General features: G+C 41.6%; 1 protein-coding gene across 2 annotated transcripts in view; it reads left to right on the top strand.

The window, feature by feature from the left end:
- LOC106003286 (collagen alpha-4(VI) chain-like) overlaps nucleotides 1–18,434 on the top strand; it is a 118,488-nt gene extending 100,054 nt beyond the window's left edge. The window contains exons 33-37 of one of the 2 annotated variants that reach the window (XM_045088927.1): nucleotides 8,547–8,637; nucleotides 9,918–10,601; nucleotides 11,639–11,735; nucleotides 12,237–12,466; nucleotides 17,786–18,434. In XM_045088927.1, the coding sequence (XP_044944862.1) occupies nucleotides 8,547–8,637; nucleotides 9,918–10,601; nucleotides 11,639–11,735; nucleotides 12,237–12,466; nucleotides 17,786–17,961 (1,278 nt within the window). In that variant the 3' untranslated portion in view covers nucleotides 17,962–18,434. The remainder of the gene's footprint in view (nucleotides 1–8,546; nucleotides 8,638–9,917; nucleotides 10,602–11,638; nucleotides 11,736–12,236; nucleotides 12,467–17,785) is intronic. The other variant, XM_045088928.1, reaches the window with a different exon arrangement.
- Nucleotides 18,435–19,246: the final 812 nt, after the last annotated feature.

Genomic DNA, 19,246 nt, shown 5'->3' with positions numbered 1-19,246 from the left:
GAATCCTTTGAAGAAGTGTCTTTCTGTCTAAGAAATAAAAGAGGATGTGAATGCAAATCCATGTGCCATGTCTTCTCCCCTCCATAAACTCCCGTGTTTAGTACACAACTAGTCCCAACAGACTACAGTTGGACACTCAGGAATGTAGTTGAGAAACTCGCCAGAGGCATTGATTCAAACTACCATAAAGTTTTGTGCCCCAAGCAGGTCACTTAGTCTGTGTTTAAGGTACTCTGTTTATGAAATTTCCTTCTCTGATGCTGATGGGAGTTTTCACTAAGACTCATAGAGCCAATTTTCTCCTCTCCTCATACTGAATTCTCTCCCACACTGTCTCTCTGCTTGAGCTTTCCCAGGAATTATCTTGTTTACCTTATCAGTGACTAGGACCATGCTGGTACGCACAAATTCAAAGTAATTAGAGGTTCATTAATGACAACTGGGTATGGATGAATCTATACTGAATCATACTTACTTATGGACTTCCATTGTGTTTTTGTGTACTTGTTCCCACAATTCTATTTTTGCAAGAACACTAAACATTTTAGGCATGATCACAAAATCATTCTTCCTAAGAAAAGTTTTTAAAAAGATGTAAGTTTTGTAACTATTCCAATTCAGTTGGGTTTGGTAATTTTCCAATAAGCAGACAACAGATGGAAGAGTTACATCCTCTGAGTTGCTCGGATAGAAAAGGTAACATGAGGCAAATACAGAAGGTTAGAACTGAGGACCAGGCTGTGTTGACACAGGAAGAAAACTTGTGGCATCCATTCAGACCCTCAACTCTATTGCTGAGGAATCTTAGGCACCAGACCCTTGTCCAAGGTCACACAGCCAACCATGGCAGATCAAGGACAAGGACCTGGGATACTGACACCACATCCGTTACTGCCGCATTGGACTCTTCTCATGGACCAAACTTGGGAGGATATTTGGATTTCTTTAATGTCTTTCATACAATCTTAAAAATTCACACAAACACTGCATTTTATAGCACACTTCCATATGTTTCTTGTGATTTAAAAGTAATGTACTCGAATTTAATGTTTCCCCACAACTCTTGGAATAAAATGGGTGCTCCTAGGGTTATCTCAGTCTTCCCATAGGTCCTGGAACACTGCCATGGATCCTGATTTCAGCAGCCTTTCAAAGTGCTTCATGTGATTTCCAGGAAAGCTATCAAATGTCTACTGTTCTCTCTAACGCCTGGTGATTAATTAGGACCATTTGGTTTGGTCAGTACTCAGATATGATGACCATGTGGAATTTAGATCTAAATGTTGAATTTGGGCAGCTCTGCCCTTTTTCTTTATGTCCGCCTCCACCATCTGGCAGGGGGTTCCAGGGTTTCAGATGTGCTGTGTGGCTGCACATTGGAGCTGGGCATTCTCTAATCTATAGGGAATGGGAACAAAGGAGACTTCTAGAGAAAACCACTGTGTACCTCTGGGCCTTTGTACATGCTGTTCCTCCAGATTCTAATCTTTTGCCTGCTTCTTTGCTAAGTAAGTATCCTACTCATTCTTCCCAAAGTGCCAGATGTCAGTATCTTCATCAGGCTCCCTAGATCCCCTGAGCTTCAAATGAACCCTCTCTTCCTTTGTTCCTAAAACATATTATTTGACCTCTTTCTTTCTTGAAATTTGTTTATCTGTCCTTCCTGCTAGGTCTTACACACTTCGAGGGTGTGATTGTCAGTTTTGTATCTCTGTAGGGATTGTTAAAACCTCTGTTTTGTAGTTGTTTAGTCAGTCTTGGTTGATTTGAATTAAGTCAGGAAATAGCATAACCAGGTGAGGAAATTTTAATTTTTTAATGTATGTTGGATTCTATTGGCTATTTTGGAACAGTTTCAGAATAGGTTTTAATTATTCCTTAAATGTTTGGTAGAATTGCCTTGGGAAGCCATCTGGCCCTGGGCCCTGCTTCAATTTCCTTGCTGGTTATAGGTCTGTTCAGGTTTTCTATTACTTCAAGGTTCAATTTTGGTAGTTTATGTACCTCTAGGAATGCATCTATTTTTTCCAGATTGTCTAATTTGTTGGCATATGGTTGCTCATATAATATTTTTTATAATTGTATTTCTTCACTATTGCTTGTGATTTCTTCTCTTTCATTCATGATTTTATCTATTTGGGTCCTTTCTCTTTTCTTTTTGATAAATCTGGGCAGGAGTTTAACAATTTTATTAATTCTTTCAAACAACCAGCTCCTTGTCTTGTTGATCTGTTCTACTGTTCTTTTGGTTTCTATTTCATTGATTTCTGCTCTGATCTTTATTATTTCTCTTCTTGGGCTGAGTTTAGGCTTTTTTTTTTTTTTTTTTTTTTTTTTTTTTTTTTTTTTTTTTTTGCTGTTCTTTCTCCAGCAATTTTAGGTGTGGGGATAGGTTGTGTATTTGAGACCTTTCTTGAGAAAGGCTTGTATTGCTATGTACTTTCCTTTTAGGACTGCCTTTCCTGCATCCAAAGATTTTGAACAGTGTGTTTTCATTTTCATTTGTTTCTATAAATTTATTTATTTATTTATTTATTTTTATTTTTATTTATTTAAAAAATTTATTTTTTAAAATTTCTTTTCAGTGTTCCAGAATTCATTGTTTATGTGCCACACCCAGTGCTCCATGCAGTATGTGCCCTCCACAATACCCACCACCAGGATCACCCAACCTCCCATCCCCCTCCTCTCCAAAACCCTCAGTTCCTCAGAGTCCACAATTTTTAAAAATTCTTCTTTAATTTCCTGGTTGACCCATTCATTTTCTAGTAGGATGCTCTTTAGCTTCCATGTATTTGAGTTATTTTCAACTTTCCCCTTGAGACTGAGTTCTAGTTTGAAAGCATTGTGGTCTGAAAATACACAGGGAATGAGCCCAATCTTTTGGTACCAGTTAAGAACTAATTTGGAACCCAGGATGTAAACTGTTCTGGAGAATGTACCATATGCACTAGGGAAGATTGTGTTTTCTGTCACTTTGGGATGGAATGTTCTGAATGTATCTGTGATGTCCATCTGGTCCAATGCATCTTTTAAAGTCTTTATTTCCTTGTTGATCTTTTGCTTAGAATATCTGTCCATTGTGGTAGTAAGAGGGGTGTTACTGTTCAACTATTATTATATTATTGTCGATGTGTTTCTTTGATTTTGTTATTAATTGGTTTTTATAATTGGCTGCTCCCATGTTAGGGGCATAAATATTTATAATTGCTAGATCTTCTTGTTGAATAGACACTTTAATTATGATAGAGTATCCTTTCTCTTCTCTTATTACAGTCTTTGGCTTAAATTCTAATTTGTCTGATATAAGGACTGCCACCCCCAGCTTTCTTTTGATGTCCATTAGCATGGTAAATGGCTTTCCACCCCCTCATTTTCAATCTGGAAGTGTGGTTTTGGTCTAAAATGAGTCTCTTACAGACAGCATATCGATAGGCCTTGCCTTTTTATCCAATCTGATACACTGTGTCTTTTGATTGGGAGCATTTAGCCCATTTACTTTCAGGGTAACTCTTGAAAGATATGAATTTAGTGTCATTATATTGCCTGTAAGGTGACTGTTACTGTATATTGTCTGTTCCTTTCTAGTCTGTTACTTTCAGGTATCTCTTTGCTTAGAGGACCCCTTTCAATATTTCTTGTAGGGCTGGTTTGGTGTTTACAAATTCTTTTAGTTTTTGTTTGTCCTGGAAGCTTTTTATCTCTCCTTCTATTTTCTTTCTTTCTTTTTTAAAAATTTCTTTTCAATGTAACAGTATTCACTGTTTTTTTCACCACACCCAGTGCTCCATGTAATACGTGCCCTTCTTAATACCCACCACCTGGCTTCCCCATCCTCCCACCCCCCGCCCCTTCAAAACTCTCAGGTTGTTTTTCAGAGTCCCCAGTCTCTCATGGTTCACCTCCCCTTCCAATATCCCTCAACTCCCTTGTTTCCATCTCCCCATGTCCTCCATGTTATTTGTTATGCTCCACAAATAAGTGAAACCATATGATAATTGACTCTCTCTGCTTGACTTATTTCACTCAGCATAATCTCTTACAGTCCTGTCCATGTTGCTACAAAAGTTGGATATTCATCCTTTCTGATGGAGGCATAATACTTCATAGTATATATATGGACCACATCTTCCTTATCCATTCATCCGTTGAAGGGCATCTTGGTTCTTTCCACAGTTTGGCGACCGTGACCATTGCTACTATAAACATTGGGGTACAGATGGCCCTTCTTTTCACTACATCTGTATTTTGGGGGTAAATACCCAGTAGTGCAATGGCAGGGTCACAGGGAAGCTCTATTTTTAATTTCTTGAGGAATCTCCACACTGTTCTCCAAAGTGGCTGCACCAACTTGCATTCCCATCAACAGTGTAAGAGGGTTCCCCTTTCTCCACATTCTGTCCAAAACACATTGTTTCCTGTATTGCTAATTTTGGCCATTCTAATTGGTGTAAGGTGGTATCTCAATGTGGTTTTAATTTGAATCTCCCTAATGGCTAGTGATGATGAACATTTTTTTCATGTGTCTGATAGCCATTTGTTTGTCTTCATTGAAGAAGTGTCTGTTCATATCTTCTGCCCACTTTTTGATATGATTGTCTGTTTTGTGTGTGTTGAGTTTGAGAAGTTCTTTATAGTACAGACAAAAGGTTGATATCCAGGATCTCCTTCTATTTTCAGTGACAACCTAGTTGTATATAGTATTCTTGGCTGCATATTTTCCTCATTTAGTGCCCTGAATATATCATGCTAGTTCTTTCTGGCCTGCCAGGTCTCTGTGGATATGTCTGCTGCCAATCTAATGTTTCTACTGTTGAAGGTTACAGACCTCTTGTCCTGAGTTGCTTTCAGGATTTTCTATTTGTCTCTGAGATTTGTAAATTTTACTATTAGATAATGGGGTGTTGACCTAGTTGTATTGATTTTGAGGGGAGTTCTCTGTGCCTCCTGGATTTTGATGCCTGTTTTCTTCCCCAAATTAGGGAAGTTCTCCACTTTACTTTATGCCTGTGTGCCTTCTACACCCTCTCTCTTTCTTCTTCTTCTGGGATCCCAATTATTCTAATGTTCTTTCCTTTTATGGTATCACTTATCTTCCAAATTCTCCCCTCATGATCCAGTAGTTATTTGTCTCTCTTTTTCTCAGCTTCTTTATTCTCCATCATTTGGTCCTCTATATTACTAATTCTGTCTTCCACCTCATTTATCATAGCAATTAGAGCCTCCATTTTTTGATTGCACCTCATTAATAACCTTTTTGATTTCGACTTGGTAAGATTTTATTTCTCCAGAAAGGGATTCTCTAGTACCTTCTATGCTTTTTTTCAAGCCCAGCTAGTATCTTTATAATCATCATTCTGAACACTATTTCCAACATCTTACTAATGTCTGTATTGATTAGTCAGTACTTCCTCTTGCTTTTTTTTTGAGGTGAGATTTTCCATTTTGTCATTTTATCCTGAGAAGAATAGATGAATGAGAACAAAATGCTAATAGTGTAACAATAACCCTGGAAAAATGTACATTAGATTTGGGTATATTTTGGTTTGTTAGATGAAATTGTCTCCCAAAATTTTGAAAGAAAACTCATATATATATACAAAAATAATGGCAAATTACAGTGGAGGGATAGAATATGACTATAAAAATAAAAATTAAAAAAGTATTTAAAAACGGAATTGATGGGGTGCCTGGGTGGCTCAGTGGGTAAAGCCGCTACCTTCAGCTCGGGTCATGATGTCAGGGTCCTGGGATCGAGTCCCGCATCGGGCTCTCTGCTCGGCGAGGAGCCTGCTTCCCCCTCTCTCTCTGCCTGCCTCTCTGCCTACTTGTGCTCTCTCTGTGTGTCAAACAAATTAAAAAATAAATAAAAAAAATTTAAAAATGGAATTGATAAGATGTTGGTTGGAAAAGAAAAGAAAAATTTTTTAAAAAAAGTATAAAAAGAAACAATAAAGACAATTTTAAAAATTTAGCTTTGAAAAACTAAAGAATCATGGGGAAAAAGCTGTGAATTCTATGTGCTGTGTTCCCCTAGCACTGGAGTTTTGCAGTTCTCGATGATCGGTAAACTCGGTCTTGGCTGGATGTTCTTGCTGATCTTCTGGTGGAGAGACCTGTTGCAGTGATTCTCAAATGTCTTTCCCTGAGTCAGAATTGCATGGGACTTGCCAGGGCCCAGTCTAAGTAATCTGCTTGGTTTTGCTCTTGGTAGCTTTTGTTCCCTGAATGCTTTCTGTACAGCTTTGGGGGATGAGAATGATAATGGTGGCCACCCAGTCTCTGGCCCCAGAGGAACCGAGAGCTTGGGGTCCCACTCTTCAATGTGCCCTCAAAGAAAAGAAGTCAGTGAATCCCATCTCCCTGGCCTCAAGCCGCACTCTGCTTACCCAGTCTGTGACAGAGAAGACTGGGTAATTTCTATCTCCGGTGCAAGGGCCCAGCACCAGATTCCTGTCCAGATTCCTGTAGTGCATTCCTGTGCCACTCCCCCCAGAGGAGGAAGGAGGGGGTCTCCCCGGATCTGCCACTTGTGGGATCTCTGTTCAGAGAACAGTGGCCTGACTGTGCATCAGATCACAGTTTATGGCAACCCAGAGCTGAGATCCCACTCCTTGGCTCTGTCTCTGCAGCCAGCTTCCCCATCTGATACCTGGGAGCTCTGCCACACTCAGACACCCCAGGTTTTTTGTGATCCTGCAGGTCCTGAGACCTCACTGTCCCCACAAGTGCTCCACCCCCTGCTTAGCCACTGGAGCGACCTCCCTCCACAGAGCAGACTTGTAAAAGTTTCAATTTTGTACTCTGCCACGCTGTCACTTGCCAGAAGCTGGGCCCTGCCGCTGTGGTCTATCTTTCCATCTATTCCCTCAGATTCTCTTCTCTGCCTGTCCTACTTTTCAGAGAGTGGTCGATTTTCTGTTCCTAGAATTGCTGCTATTTTTTCTTTGATCTCCTGTTGAGTTTGCAGGTATTCAGAATGGTTTGATAACTAGCTGAATTCCTGGGGCCAGATGAAATTTAGTTTCCTGCTCCTCCACCATCTTGCTCCTCTCTCCAAAAGTTCAACTTTTTGTATTTCTTTCTCCACATGGGTTTTTCTTTCATGTAATCTCACTCTGAGAGCTAAAGTTGAGGATATGCTGCAGTCCCAACCAGAAAGACTGAAGAGCTCTGTTAGGAGGGCATGTTACAGAAAATTCTTTCCCAAAGTAGCCTTTGCCTGTCTTCTCTGCTTGAGGGTTAGCATGACAGCTTCATGTCCCTAGCACCTTGATTCTAGAGGTGGCTCTACAACCTACTTGGCCACAGGGATTAAGGAAGAGGAATTGCCCTCCAGTGGTGCCCTGTCCTTCACATTTTGACAGAGAGCAGACAATGTGATGGACATGAATAATCTTAGATACCCCCTCACACCTGGACAGAAATAATCTGACAGTATTCCAAATTTCATCATGAGGTGTAAGGTCTGCAAATAATCTGCATCTGTCAGGGAAGGTTAACTGCAGAAACATTCATGTCCAAGTCTCAGTGGCTTAACATAATCAGGTATTCTTTCCTCATCTGTCACAAGGGAATGTGGGTCCTTGGATGTGGGTGTGGAATGGACAAGCGTTTTTTTCTATGCAGCCATTTCAGGACCTGGGCTTCTACCAAAGACTCCCTCATACAGAAGGGCCTGTAAATCTTTCTCTGAGTCCTTCATATTTGGCTGACAGATGTGCACACACAGAGTATCATACATGATCTGGAAATGGGATCCCTCCACCCACCTGGCATTGGCTAGACCCCATTCATGGTCCCAGTTAACTACAAGGACAATGGAAAACATCATCTGTTGTGGCCCTAGGAAGAAGAGGGAATGGGTTTGTTGATTACCTGGTTGTCACATGAATCTGTTGGATTTATTGTTATCATTGTTTGCTTTTAAGTTTTGATATCAGTTATTACATTAATCATAATTGGAAAGGTTGAAGGAAGGAGGTAAATAGATTTTCCATCCCTACAAAGCCTTCCCTGAGTCCTCCTCCCTCTTGCCTTCTGGCTTTGGGATGTACCAGCCCTGAACACCAGGAATATGCTAGAGAGGCCTCCCTTATGGTATCTACCTCTTTCCATTCTAATGGTGTATGACCTATATGACCACCTCCTCAAAGGGTCTGCCTCTTTAAAGCTCCCACCATATTGCATCTTGCATACTGTGGATAATCACTAAACATTTATGGAATTTATAAATGATTGAATCTTCAATTCCCTGACCTTCATTCCAACACAACACAACACAACACTGGTTGAGTTTTATACACATCGGGAGTCTGAAGACCCACATGTCCCCACACAGTCTAATGTTCAGGTTAGAACTAGAGAACTAAGTGACAATAAATAACTGTAATAGGTAATACCAAATTATTTATCTGTATATAAATACATGTATTCTCTAAAACTATCAAACGAATGTCTTTCTCATATGAATTGGAAAAAGCATGAAAAACGTGACCTGAAATTTAATGCCACTACTGATAATCTTGTGTATGTGTTTGGATTAGATGGATGGAACCAACAGATTTCAGCTGTTCGTCTGGGAGACCGAGAGGCACCAGGACGTGGAGCACATGGCCCACTGTACTCTCTGCTATGGTAAACGCACTCAGCATTTCTGATCAGACTGATGTCTTTAGAGCAGGATGAATTCACTGGTGGCCATAGGCTAGATGGGCCCTACAGATGTATTTTCACTTGAATATGTGCAGTCTTAGAATCTGGGAATTCCTATAAAGTCCAGATTTCCAGTTTTTCTTAGGAATCATCTTGAGAATCACAGACACTGTATTCCTTTGTGGCCATAGTCAGCCTGAACTGAGTTGTACTTGACCTATTTTGATGGGCAAGTGTCTTAGAGGGCCCCACAGTCCCTTTTGTCCCTGTAGTCTCATCCCTGGTCTGCTCTGCTTATTTATCTGTCCAGCCAGGCTCCTGTTGATGGCTGGGCTTGTGTTCCTCATTTAGTGGGCCCTTACTGTGCAAGGCAGACCTCTGAACTAATTGTCCAGAATCCTGTATGCTCAGCCTGGAACAGCTATTGACCATCAGTGGAATATTGGCAAGTCATTTGATGTGTCTGTGTCTCTGGCTTCCATCACTATACCTGCACTCATATTCATCTGTGCCAGAGAGAACTTTGTGCTGAAGCCCTTGCCTGCCCAAGTGCAAAGCACTCTCATCCACACCCCTGGCACCCAGGGCCAGAGGGAGTCCTATAGGTGAAACTGAAAGGGGATTTAATTGTTCCCTCTACTGGTCCACACTTAGACCTAACACTGCCATGGGAGATTTGCCCTGAGAAGTTGGTCAAGTCAAATACAGTGACTGCTGTTTATAGTGTATGTTACAGTTGATGAGCTCCTTTCACACCCACCAAATCTTTTGACACGTGGTCTCCCTGGGTCTTGGTTCCTTCTCCTATAGAAGGATAAGCCTGGCTGGTATTTACTGAGTGCTTATTTGTATTGACTCATTTTTTATTTAAACCTCTCAGACAACCTCATAAGGTACATATTATTATCATCATTATATCCAACTGACAGATGAGGAAACAGGCATGGGGAGGGCTGAATAATTTGCCCAAGGTCACATACCCAGTAGGAGAGCCAGGATCAATCATGTGGGTGTCTGTGAACCCAGAGATTAGAAAACCATAGCCTAGTGGTTAAAAACATTAATGGTAGGGCTAGATTGTCTGAATTCATTCTTCTGAAAAAATGGGCATGATTACTTACCATGCCCATCAGCTCACCTTGTTAACACAATGCAGGTCCCACTCAGCAGCATGTGCTCTTACCGAGGGTCTGGGAATGTGTCTGCGTGGAATGGAAAGGGATGCGTGGTAACCCCAACCTCTCCTGGCTCTTCCTCCCCAGACAAGTGCAGACCAGACCCAGAGTGTGAACAGAGCGTGCCAGGACCCCTCACAGCGGACATGGACATGGCATTCGTGGTAGACAGCTCCTATGGCGTTGGTGCTGATGTGTACCGCACTGCCCTGAGTCTAGTGGATGCTGTGCTCAATGACCTGGAGGTGGCGGCACAGCCCAGCATGTCCCCCCGTGGGGCGCGTGCTGCCCTGGTGATGCACACGACTCCAGACTTCTGGCCAGGTGCAGGGAACCCCCCTGTGCTGGAGGGCTTCCACTTAACCTCCTACGGCCAAAAGATACGGATGCGGAAGTACATCCGGGAGGCTTTCCAGCGCACTCTGCAGGGACCTCCTGCCCTGGGACACGCCCTGGAGTGGACGCTGGAGAAGGTGCTCCTGGCAGCCCCTCTGCCCAGGCCGGTGCGGGTCCTCTTCGCCATCGTGGCCAGCGAGACCAGCAGCTGGGACCAGGAAAAGCTAAGAACTCTGTCCCTGAAGGCCAAGTGCGAGGGCATCACTCTGTTTGTGCTGGCTTTGGGCCCGGGCGTGAGTACTCAAGAGCTGGCAGAGCTGGAGGGTGTGGCCAGCCTCCCCACTGAGCAGCACCTGCTGCGTCTGGAGGGAATCTCAGACCAGGAAGTAGCTTATGCCCAAGGATTCACGAGGGCCTTCCTGAACATTCTAAAAAGTAAGCACTGAGGATGCCCTGGATAGGGTTGGGAGAGGAACTTAGTAGAGCCAGGTATTTGGGCAAATAGGTGCCCACTGAACTTTCACCCTTGCTGAGTGTGTCCTCTGGGGAGTCCCAGAGAGCACCCCCACGGCATTTCCTGAAAACCCTGAGCTATCATGGTCTCCACACTATGAGGAGCCTAGTGCTGGTTTCTTATCTGGGCCCTCTCGTTTGTTGTGTGAGAGGCCTCAGATTTCTACTTTAACCTCTTGATTTTCCCTTTTACCAAAATGAGAATTACAGTCTTGTCCTTATTTGTGAAGTCTGCATTCCAGTATACATGTGAATGGACTTTGAAAGCACCAGTGTTGTGCAAATACAAAGAATAATTTTTATTATTCTTATATTTAGGAATATGGATTACAGAATCCAGTGGCATATAACAGTGCTTCTCAAATTTTAATGTGCACATGTATCTTTCAGGGATCTTGTTAAAATGTGGATTCTGATTCCTTACCTTTGTAGGAAGTGGAGGACAGAATTCTAATAGATGGCTGGTGGCTTAGTGACTCTGAGGGAGAAGCAGGCTGGGGGAATCACGTTCCCAGTCTGTTCCAATTTCATTTTACTTAATTTTTAAATGTTTCATTATGTTAGGTTTAATTTTATGTTTTAGTATACTCTTTTATGTTCTGATTTTATTTTATAGTATTTATGTGATAGGATGAATTTCATGTTTTTATTTTGTTGGATTTTTATTTTCTTTGCCTTTATTTTGGTGTTTGTTCTATGATTTATTTGAATTTATATACTTTTTTCATTTTATGTTTACAGATTTTTTTGGTCTGTATGTTTTGTTTGATTTTTGTTTGTTTTTTTATTTTATTTTATTGTATATTTTATTTTATGCTTTGTCCTCTTGTCTTTTAAATTTTATGTCTTAATGGATAATATTTTGTTTTTATACATTATTTTACTGTATGTTTATTTTAAAGTTTTATATTATTTTGTGCTTGATTTGATTTGATTTACTTATTTTATTTTATTTTTAGATGGGATAAACCAATACCCATCCCCTGAGCTCATTGGAAAATGTGGAGGCCCGAACCGAGGGGACACTCTGCTGAAACCATTTAGATCTATCAGGAGGTAGGCTGAAGGCAGAGCTGAGGTTATCCCACAGCTTTGTCCCCATGCAAGAGCCTCTTTCCCTAAAAAAAAGGTAACAGGCAATGCCAAGTCCTTGACTTCACCCAAACCATTGGGCTAGGATGCTCCTTTGTTTGACAACTTTGATCTGTTTTTTTTTTAAGTTATTATTTTTTAATGTTAAGAATAATATAGGACCAATATAACAAACTTAAAGGCCACATCAGTATTTAAAAGCAAAGAAATAGCAATTTCCCATTCTACTACATCCTCCCAGCCTTTAATCCCATGTCTCAGAGGCAAAATTAATAATGCCAACCATATTATTCTGATTTCTATACAAACATCTCTGCAAACCTAAGAAACTAGCCAATCTCACACCACAGTCGTCAGGAAATGCTCAAACCTGAAGTTTCTTGAGCCCACTCGTACCAGCTGGGGACGGAACCTCCCAGTTTTTGTGATTGTTTTGCAATTTGAGACAGAATTGTTTCTGTGCAGGTTGCCCAAGCCCCAGTTTGGCAGATCTGGCTTTGCAGATGATCTGGAAGCACTTGAAGGGACAGATGTTTTGTTAAAGGAGAATAGAAAAGCCACAATGAAATCTGTAACTTGGCAAGTAGCACTTGATAGTCATGAAAAGAATGGATATGGTGCTGAAAGAAATGGACAAGAAAGATCTACAAGACAAAAGCAAACCAGAAAAGAAGGAAATTCAGGCACTACCTATGGTAAAAACCAAACTATTTCTTGCTCCTTAGATTGTCTTCATTAAAAAAAAAAATTCCTGTGCACAGTGTTAGAGTAAAAATTTTGGCTTTGTAGGTAATTGCCTTTCAAATGCACAAATTCATGTACGTAACTAAAGCCATTAATTTAAGAAAACATATGAAGGCTGACTCTCGTCTGACTGTAAAACTAGAACTGAACGGCAGTTATTTCAGGGAATATTATTATGGAGACACTTTCAGTCAGAATCTCTGCGTGTGGAACTTACCCAGTGAGTCCACTGAGCAACCAAGTGTGAGAACTACTGCTCTAAGCACCCTCTCCCACAAATTCAAAGTGAAGGAGATGGAGGAGAGCTTACCAGTTATCTCATCCAGTCCTATTCAGAGTCAAACACTGAGGCTGGAAGTTCCACCTAATTTCCCACAGTCAGTAACTTGGCTCTGGCCAGTTCCTCTCCTGTTGCCTTCCAAGGGCCCTCTAAACCTTCACAACTTCTTCAGGTTCCTTCTGCCATGTCTCTTTCTCTAGCAGATGTCCTTATTTTATTTTATATTTTTTGATTTCAAAAGAAATAAAGGTGGCCAGGTAAAGCCTCCTGTGACCTCCTAGAGGGCTGGCTGCACACCCTCGTTTCTAGTCCTCTTCAGAAAGAACAGCCAGCCCTTGTCTTCAAGTGTGCTTCGAGCTGTCAAGAAAGATCAAAGGGCCCCTTCAGACCTTGAAGACCTGACTTAAAGCCTCCTTGGGGCTTTACCCACTACCTTTCTCTTCAGACCTTTTCCTCTCCAGGCTTCAGAAACAGCATTCTTATCTTGGTCTTCCCACTTCTCACTTGTCCATTCTTGTGGGCTCCTCTTTCCAGGTCCATCCTCACAGGGGGATCCGGGTTTTATGGAATCTGATGTTGATACAATGTTTACATATAAGCCAGTCTTTAAGAATAGGAAAAAAAAGATACTAAAATTAAGGACAGAGTGGGTATTTCTTTAGAGGAAGCTTATGCAAATGAGAGGTACAGACTTTTAGGCTTTGTTAATTTCAGGCTCAACCTGCCATCTTTCCCCCCAGGGCCTGCGGTGAGCCCCCAAGCACTCTGCACACACACACACAAGGGGTGAACTTTTCTGCCAGGACTTTGGCTTTCCCCTGTGACTGATGACTCCAAATCCATATCTTCTACCCTCTTTACTCTCTTGAGCTGCAGACCAGTGTATTCACCTACCGTCCAGATCGGGCTGTGGTACATGTCCTCAGTTATCTCAAACAAACTCAGTTAAATGAGCTCCACTTGTCTTTACCATTTAAACCTTTTCCGCATCTATTCTTTTCCTGGAAGGCACCACCATCAGCCCAGGAATGGAAAGCCAAAACCCAAACATCATGCTGGTCATTCTCCTTTCCTGGCCTGCCCGCTCTAGCTGGTGACCAGACCTTGGTGTGGTTCTCCTCAGCATCCCTCAAGTCCATCCCCCTTTCCCACATCTTTTTTCCAACACTTTGGCTCTCACTTCTAGGGTAATGGCGGAACTCTCTCTATCATCTCATTTCTTCCAATTTGTCCTGTTTCCAACTGCTGTCTGGGCACCAAATTAATTTTTCTTATTTGCCTACACATGTGTGACTGCCATTTCTCTTCTTCTATAGTTCCCCATTGTTTAGAAGATAGCGTCTCTCTGCCTGGGAAAGGCAAACAGGTCCCTCAATCAGACCCTTGCCGTGGTCTTCTGGGGCCTCTCTGGCCACCACTCCCCTGCAGACACCTTGCGCAGTATTTGTCCCTTTATGCCCTGTTATTTATTTCCTGTCGCCATAGAGGTGCTCACCCTCACCTGCCCGTCTGCCTCCTCTCCATGGTGGCCACCTGGACTACCTCTATTCACCTTTCACTACTCAAGTTCACCTCCACTTAGAATCTGTTCTGACCCCAGGGAGTGTTAAATTTTCATGGCCTCCTTTGTGCCCCTGTATCTTCAGTCAAATTCTGCTGTAACACTGGCAATCTTTTATTGTACTTACTTGTGAAGAATTAAGTGAATGTCCTTTCTTTCCCACAACCAGGCCAATCTTGACATATTTTCAATTCCAGTGATCTCTCCAAAGCACACAGATCTGTTTTTTTGTTTTTGTTTTTGTTTTTCCTCCATGACTACACTATAAGACATATATACCAGGAGAAACACCCAGTCCTATCCAACACTCATCTTTCCTCCTTTTTTTCCTTCATTCCTTGATTTCATGGACCTCTTGAGTAACACTGCTGTAGAATCTTTCTAAGAAGGTAAAAATTAATGTTCATGATAAAAATAATGCAAATGTAAAATTGGGGGCTGGCAATAATTGCTTGGGTGACATATATTGCCCAATGTCATATCCTACTGATAAGATAAAACTGAAGACTCAGAGGCTTGGAGTCTTACAAAGAATACCTCAGAGAGAAAGCATCAGGATTTACTCACCTATAGCTGTACTGACCACCCACTAGCCACATTGGCTATTTAAATTTAAATAAATCAGTTCCTTAGTTGCAATAGACACATTTTAAATTTTCAGTGGACATTAAGCATTTGTTTTTATTTTACTTTTTAAAAGACTTTAAAAAATTTTAATTCAATTTTATTAATATATACTCTATTATTAGTTTTGGAGGTAGCATTTAGTGATTCATCAGTTGCATCTAACACCCAATGCTCCTTCCTTCAAGTGCCCTCCTTAATGCCCATTACCATCCTGCCACCTACGCTCTCCTCCAGCAACCCTCAGTTTTTTTTTCCTATAGTTAGGAGTCTGCTGTGGTTTGTCTCCCTCTCTGTCTCATCTTATTTTTCATTCCCTTCCCCATGTTCATCTGTTTTGTTTATTAAATTCCACATATGAGTGAAATCATATGGTATTTTTCTTTCTCTGCCTGACTTATTTTGCTTAGTGCAGTATCCTCTAGTTCCATTCACATTGTTGTGAGTGGCAAGATTTCATTCTTTTTGAGATATAGATATAGATATATCTATATCTATATCTATACACACACACACATATATATTCATTTCACATCTTCATTATCTATTCATCTATCGATGTACATCTGGGTTCTTTCCTAGTTTGGCTATTGTATATATTTCTGCTATAAACATTGGGATGCAGGTGCCTCTTAGAATCACTATGTTTGTATCCTTTGGATAAATACCTAGTAGTGCAATTGCTGGGTCACAGGATAGCTCTATTTTTAACTTTTTGAGGAACCTCCATGCTGTTTTCCAGAGTGGCTGCACAGCTTGCATTTCCACCAATAGTGCAAGAGAGTTCCTCCTTCTCCATATCCTCCTCATCATCTGTTGTTTCTGGTGTTGTTAATTCTAGCCATTCTGACAGGTGTGAGGTGATATCTCATTGTAGTTTTGATTTGCGTTTCCCTGATGATGAGTGATGTTGAGCATCTTTTCATGTGTCTGTTGGTCAGCTGTATGTCTTATTTATTTATTTATTTATTTATTTATTTGACAGACAGAGATCACAAGTAGGCAGAGAGGCAGGCAGAGAGAAAGGAGGAAGCAGGCTCCCCACTGAGCAGAGAGCCTGATGTGGTGCTTGATCCCAGGACCCTGAGATCATGACCTGAGCTGAAGGCAGAGGCTTTAACCCACTGAGCCACCCAGGCGCCCCCAGCTGTTTGTCTTATTTGGAGAAATGTCTATTCATGTCTTCTGTCCATTTCTTACCTGGAATATTTATTTTTGGGGTATTGAGTTTGATAAGTTCTTTGTAGATTCTGGATACTAACACTTTACCAGATATGTCATTTGCAAATAAATATCTTCTTCCATTCTGTAGGTTGTCTTTTAGTTTTGTTGATTGTTTCCTTCACTGAGCAGAAGGTTTTTTATTTTGATGAAGTCCCAGTAGTTTATTTCTGCTTTGTGAATTATCTGTTTGAACAAGTCCTTGGCTGTCAGTTTAAATTAGTTTGTCATGGTAGAGAGTGCTGAATGCTGAGCCCCAGATCTGTTTAATGACTCCACAGAATATGCCAAAAGTTCACCTTTGGAGTATTTTCCTAATTTTTTTTTTAAACATTTTATTTTATTATTATTTTTTTAAAGATTTAATTTATTTATTTGTCAGAGAGAGAGCGAGCGAGAGCGAGCATAGGCAGACAGAGTGGAAGGCAGAGTCAGAGGGAGAAGTAGGCTCCCTGCAGAGCAAGGAGCCGGATGTGGGACTCGATCCCAGGACGCTGGGATCATGACCTGAGCCGAAGGCAGCTGCTTAACCAACTGAGCCACCCAGGCGTCCCTGGAGTATTTTCCTATTAACTCTGACAAGTTTTGGAGAAGCATTTGCTCTGGTTTCTTCTCCTGGACAATTCCCACGAGCAGCTCTTTACCTCACTGAGAGTGTATCTCATTCCCTTGGGCCCAGCACATGTGGTCACTCCTTCAAGAAAACTGGTCTGGGCTTGTTATAGCAATGGGAGTTGTCTTCCAAGGAGCTGACAATGAATATTAGCCTCTCGCTTTCTGAAGATCTTATCATTTTTATTTGGTGGTGCTTAGAAGGCCCAGGGGGAAATCCTATCTGAAGGATACCATTATTCTATGCTATATGGCTGCTGAGCTAAGACAAGTATTTTTCTGTGACATCAAGTGTATCCAAGGAAATCTGTTCTCCCTGGAAGACAGAAGTTACATACACAGGGAAATTAATGTCTGATGTAAAATTCAGGGCATCTCAGATTTTGTTCTGTTGTAACTTGTTAATTATAAATGCTATTTTTCATTTTTCAGGAACATCATGTTTTTCTTATAATAGATACATCTTAACTTCTCGGGCAAGTGTCAGGGTACTATAGTAAGAAATACATGTAATAAGCTGGATATTTTGCTAGGTCGCTAGAAGGCTGGATGGGTTTAGGATAAGTCAAGGGATTGATACAATTTGAAAAAAGAGGGAAATGAGCATAACAGGCAAGCGAGGAGTTCTTGACATCAGAAAGCTTCATTCATTCATTCGTTCACTCATTTACACATTATCTCATGTATCTTCCATATGGTGAGTACCAAGCAAAATAAGCCTGTAACTGTATTATGCTTTTCATGTATGTTCCATGCCACCTTATGACGAACTTGTGATGTGGGTTTTCCCACTGCTTTTATGGGTGAAGAAACTGGGGCTCAGAGAGAATAAGTTCAGGACAAGCTCAGGCTCACAGAGCCAGTCAATGGTGAGGCTGGGATTCATTCCCAAGCTCTGTCTCCAAACCATCTTTCCTTTGCGGTCATGCTCCTGCAGGACATTCAGCTCTCCCTGCCTTTGTTTTGCTGCAGATCCTTGTTCCATGGACCCAATGGCAGGGGAGTGCCAGGATTACACCCTGAAATGGTACTACGACAAGGAGAAGCAGTCCTGCCAACAGTTCTGGTACGGCAGCTGCGGGGGCAATGCTAACCGGTTCGAAACCCAGGGAGAGTGTGAGGTGCGGTGTGTCCCAACACTCCCCTAGGGCAGAATCTCGTTCTGGCTGCATCTGTTCTCATAGCCCATGAAAACAAGTTTACCTTCCCTGAAACGGCGCCACACAACACAGCAATTAAGTAGCTCAGTCTCTGATCTCATAGGTAGGATTCCTAACCCTCTGAAATTTTTCCTACCAGCGAGGACTTGGGTCAGATGATCTGTGACTTGAGAAGGACTGCATTCTAGTAGCTAAAAGAGTAACTGAAACTTTCCTGCGAGTTTGTAAGGGACCGAGAACTGAATGAAGAAAAAACTTAACTTGACCTGTAACATTACTTAAAATTTTGTTTTCGGCTCTAGCAAAAGAAAACTCAGTGTGAGCAGTGAGTAGAATCTAATTCAGGAATGAGTTGAAATTTGAATTCTTGTTTATCACTAGAGAACAGGGTCTGGAGATTTTTCATGTAATATTTAATCCTTGTCACTCAAAGTAAAAATAAAGATATTTTGGTTAAACCACTTACGGGAAACCGTGTGTGAAACTTGCTTATTGCATTATATTCTGTGTTCTATTTTGTGACGTAGCTGTTGATAGGGAGGAAGCAGTGAGTTCTCCTGGGACCAATCCTTTGTCATCAATTACAATGACTCTTGTCCTTTTGAAACCTGGTGACTCAACAACTAAAGCCGAGGTCATCAATGCACATATGAAGCGAAGGGTCTAGGTTCATCCCAGATGAAATTTTTTTCCATATAGATTGTGAGGAAATTGTGGTTTTGTGAGATCTTCCTTGGGCTTCATGGTTCTATTCCCCAGACCTCTGACTCTGGCCCAGGCTCAGAGCAGAAGTGGGCACTGCATTGAATTCTAGAGCTGCTGGATATTGAGATTGTCTCATGTGGGGCCTTCGGGAGATCATGTACTAATCAGCTTGGGCTGCCATGGCAAAATACCACAGGCTGGGTGGCTTAAACATCGGAAACTTATTTCTCACAGTTCTGGAAGCCCAAGATACACTGGAAGTCTAAGTTCAAGGTGTGGCCAATTTGGTTCCTCATGAGAGCTTCCTTCCTGGGTTGAAGAAAGCTGCCTTAAGCTCTGCCCTTAAATAGTCTTTCCTCTATGGAGAGAGAGAAGGAAGGAGGAAGGGAGGGAGAGAGAGAGAGAAAGAGAGAGGAGAAAAAGAGAGGGAGGAAGGGTTTTCCAGTGTTTCTTCTTACAAGAACACTAATTCCATAGATTAAGACCCTACCCTTAAGACATCATTTAACCTGAATTACCTCTAAAGGCCGTATCTCCAAATACAGTCACCTTGAGGGTAGGGCTTCAG

The sequence above is a fragment of the Mustela putorius genome, unplaced genomic scaffold (genome assembly GCF_011764305.1).
Source record: "Mustela putorius furo isolate JIRA1106 unplaced genomic scaffold, ASM1176430v1.1 tig00003834_pilon_pilon_pilon, whole genome shotgun sequence".
In the NCBI taxonomy this organism is placed as follows: domain Eukaryota; kingdom Metazoa; phylum Chordata; class Mammalia; order Carnivora; family Mustelidae; genus Mustela; species Mustela putorius.
The sequence above is the reverse complement of the archived record's forward strand: the minus strand, read 5'-3'. Positions and strand labels throughout refer to the sequence as shown.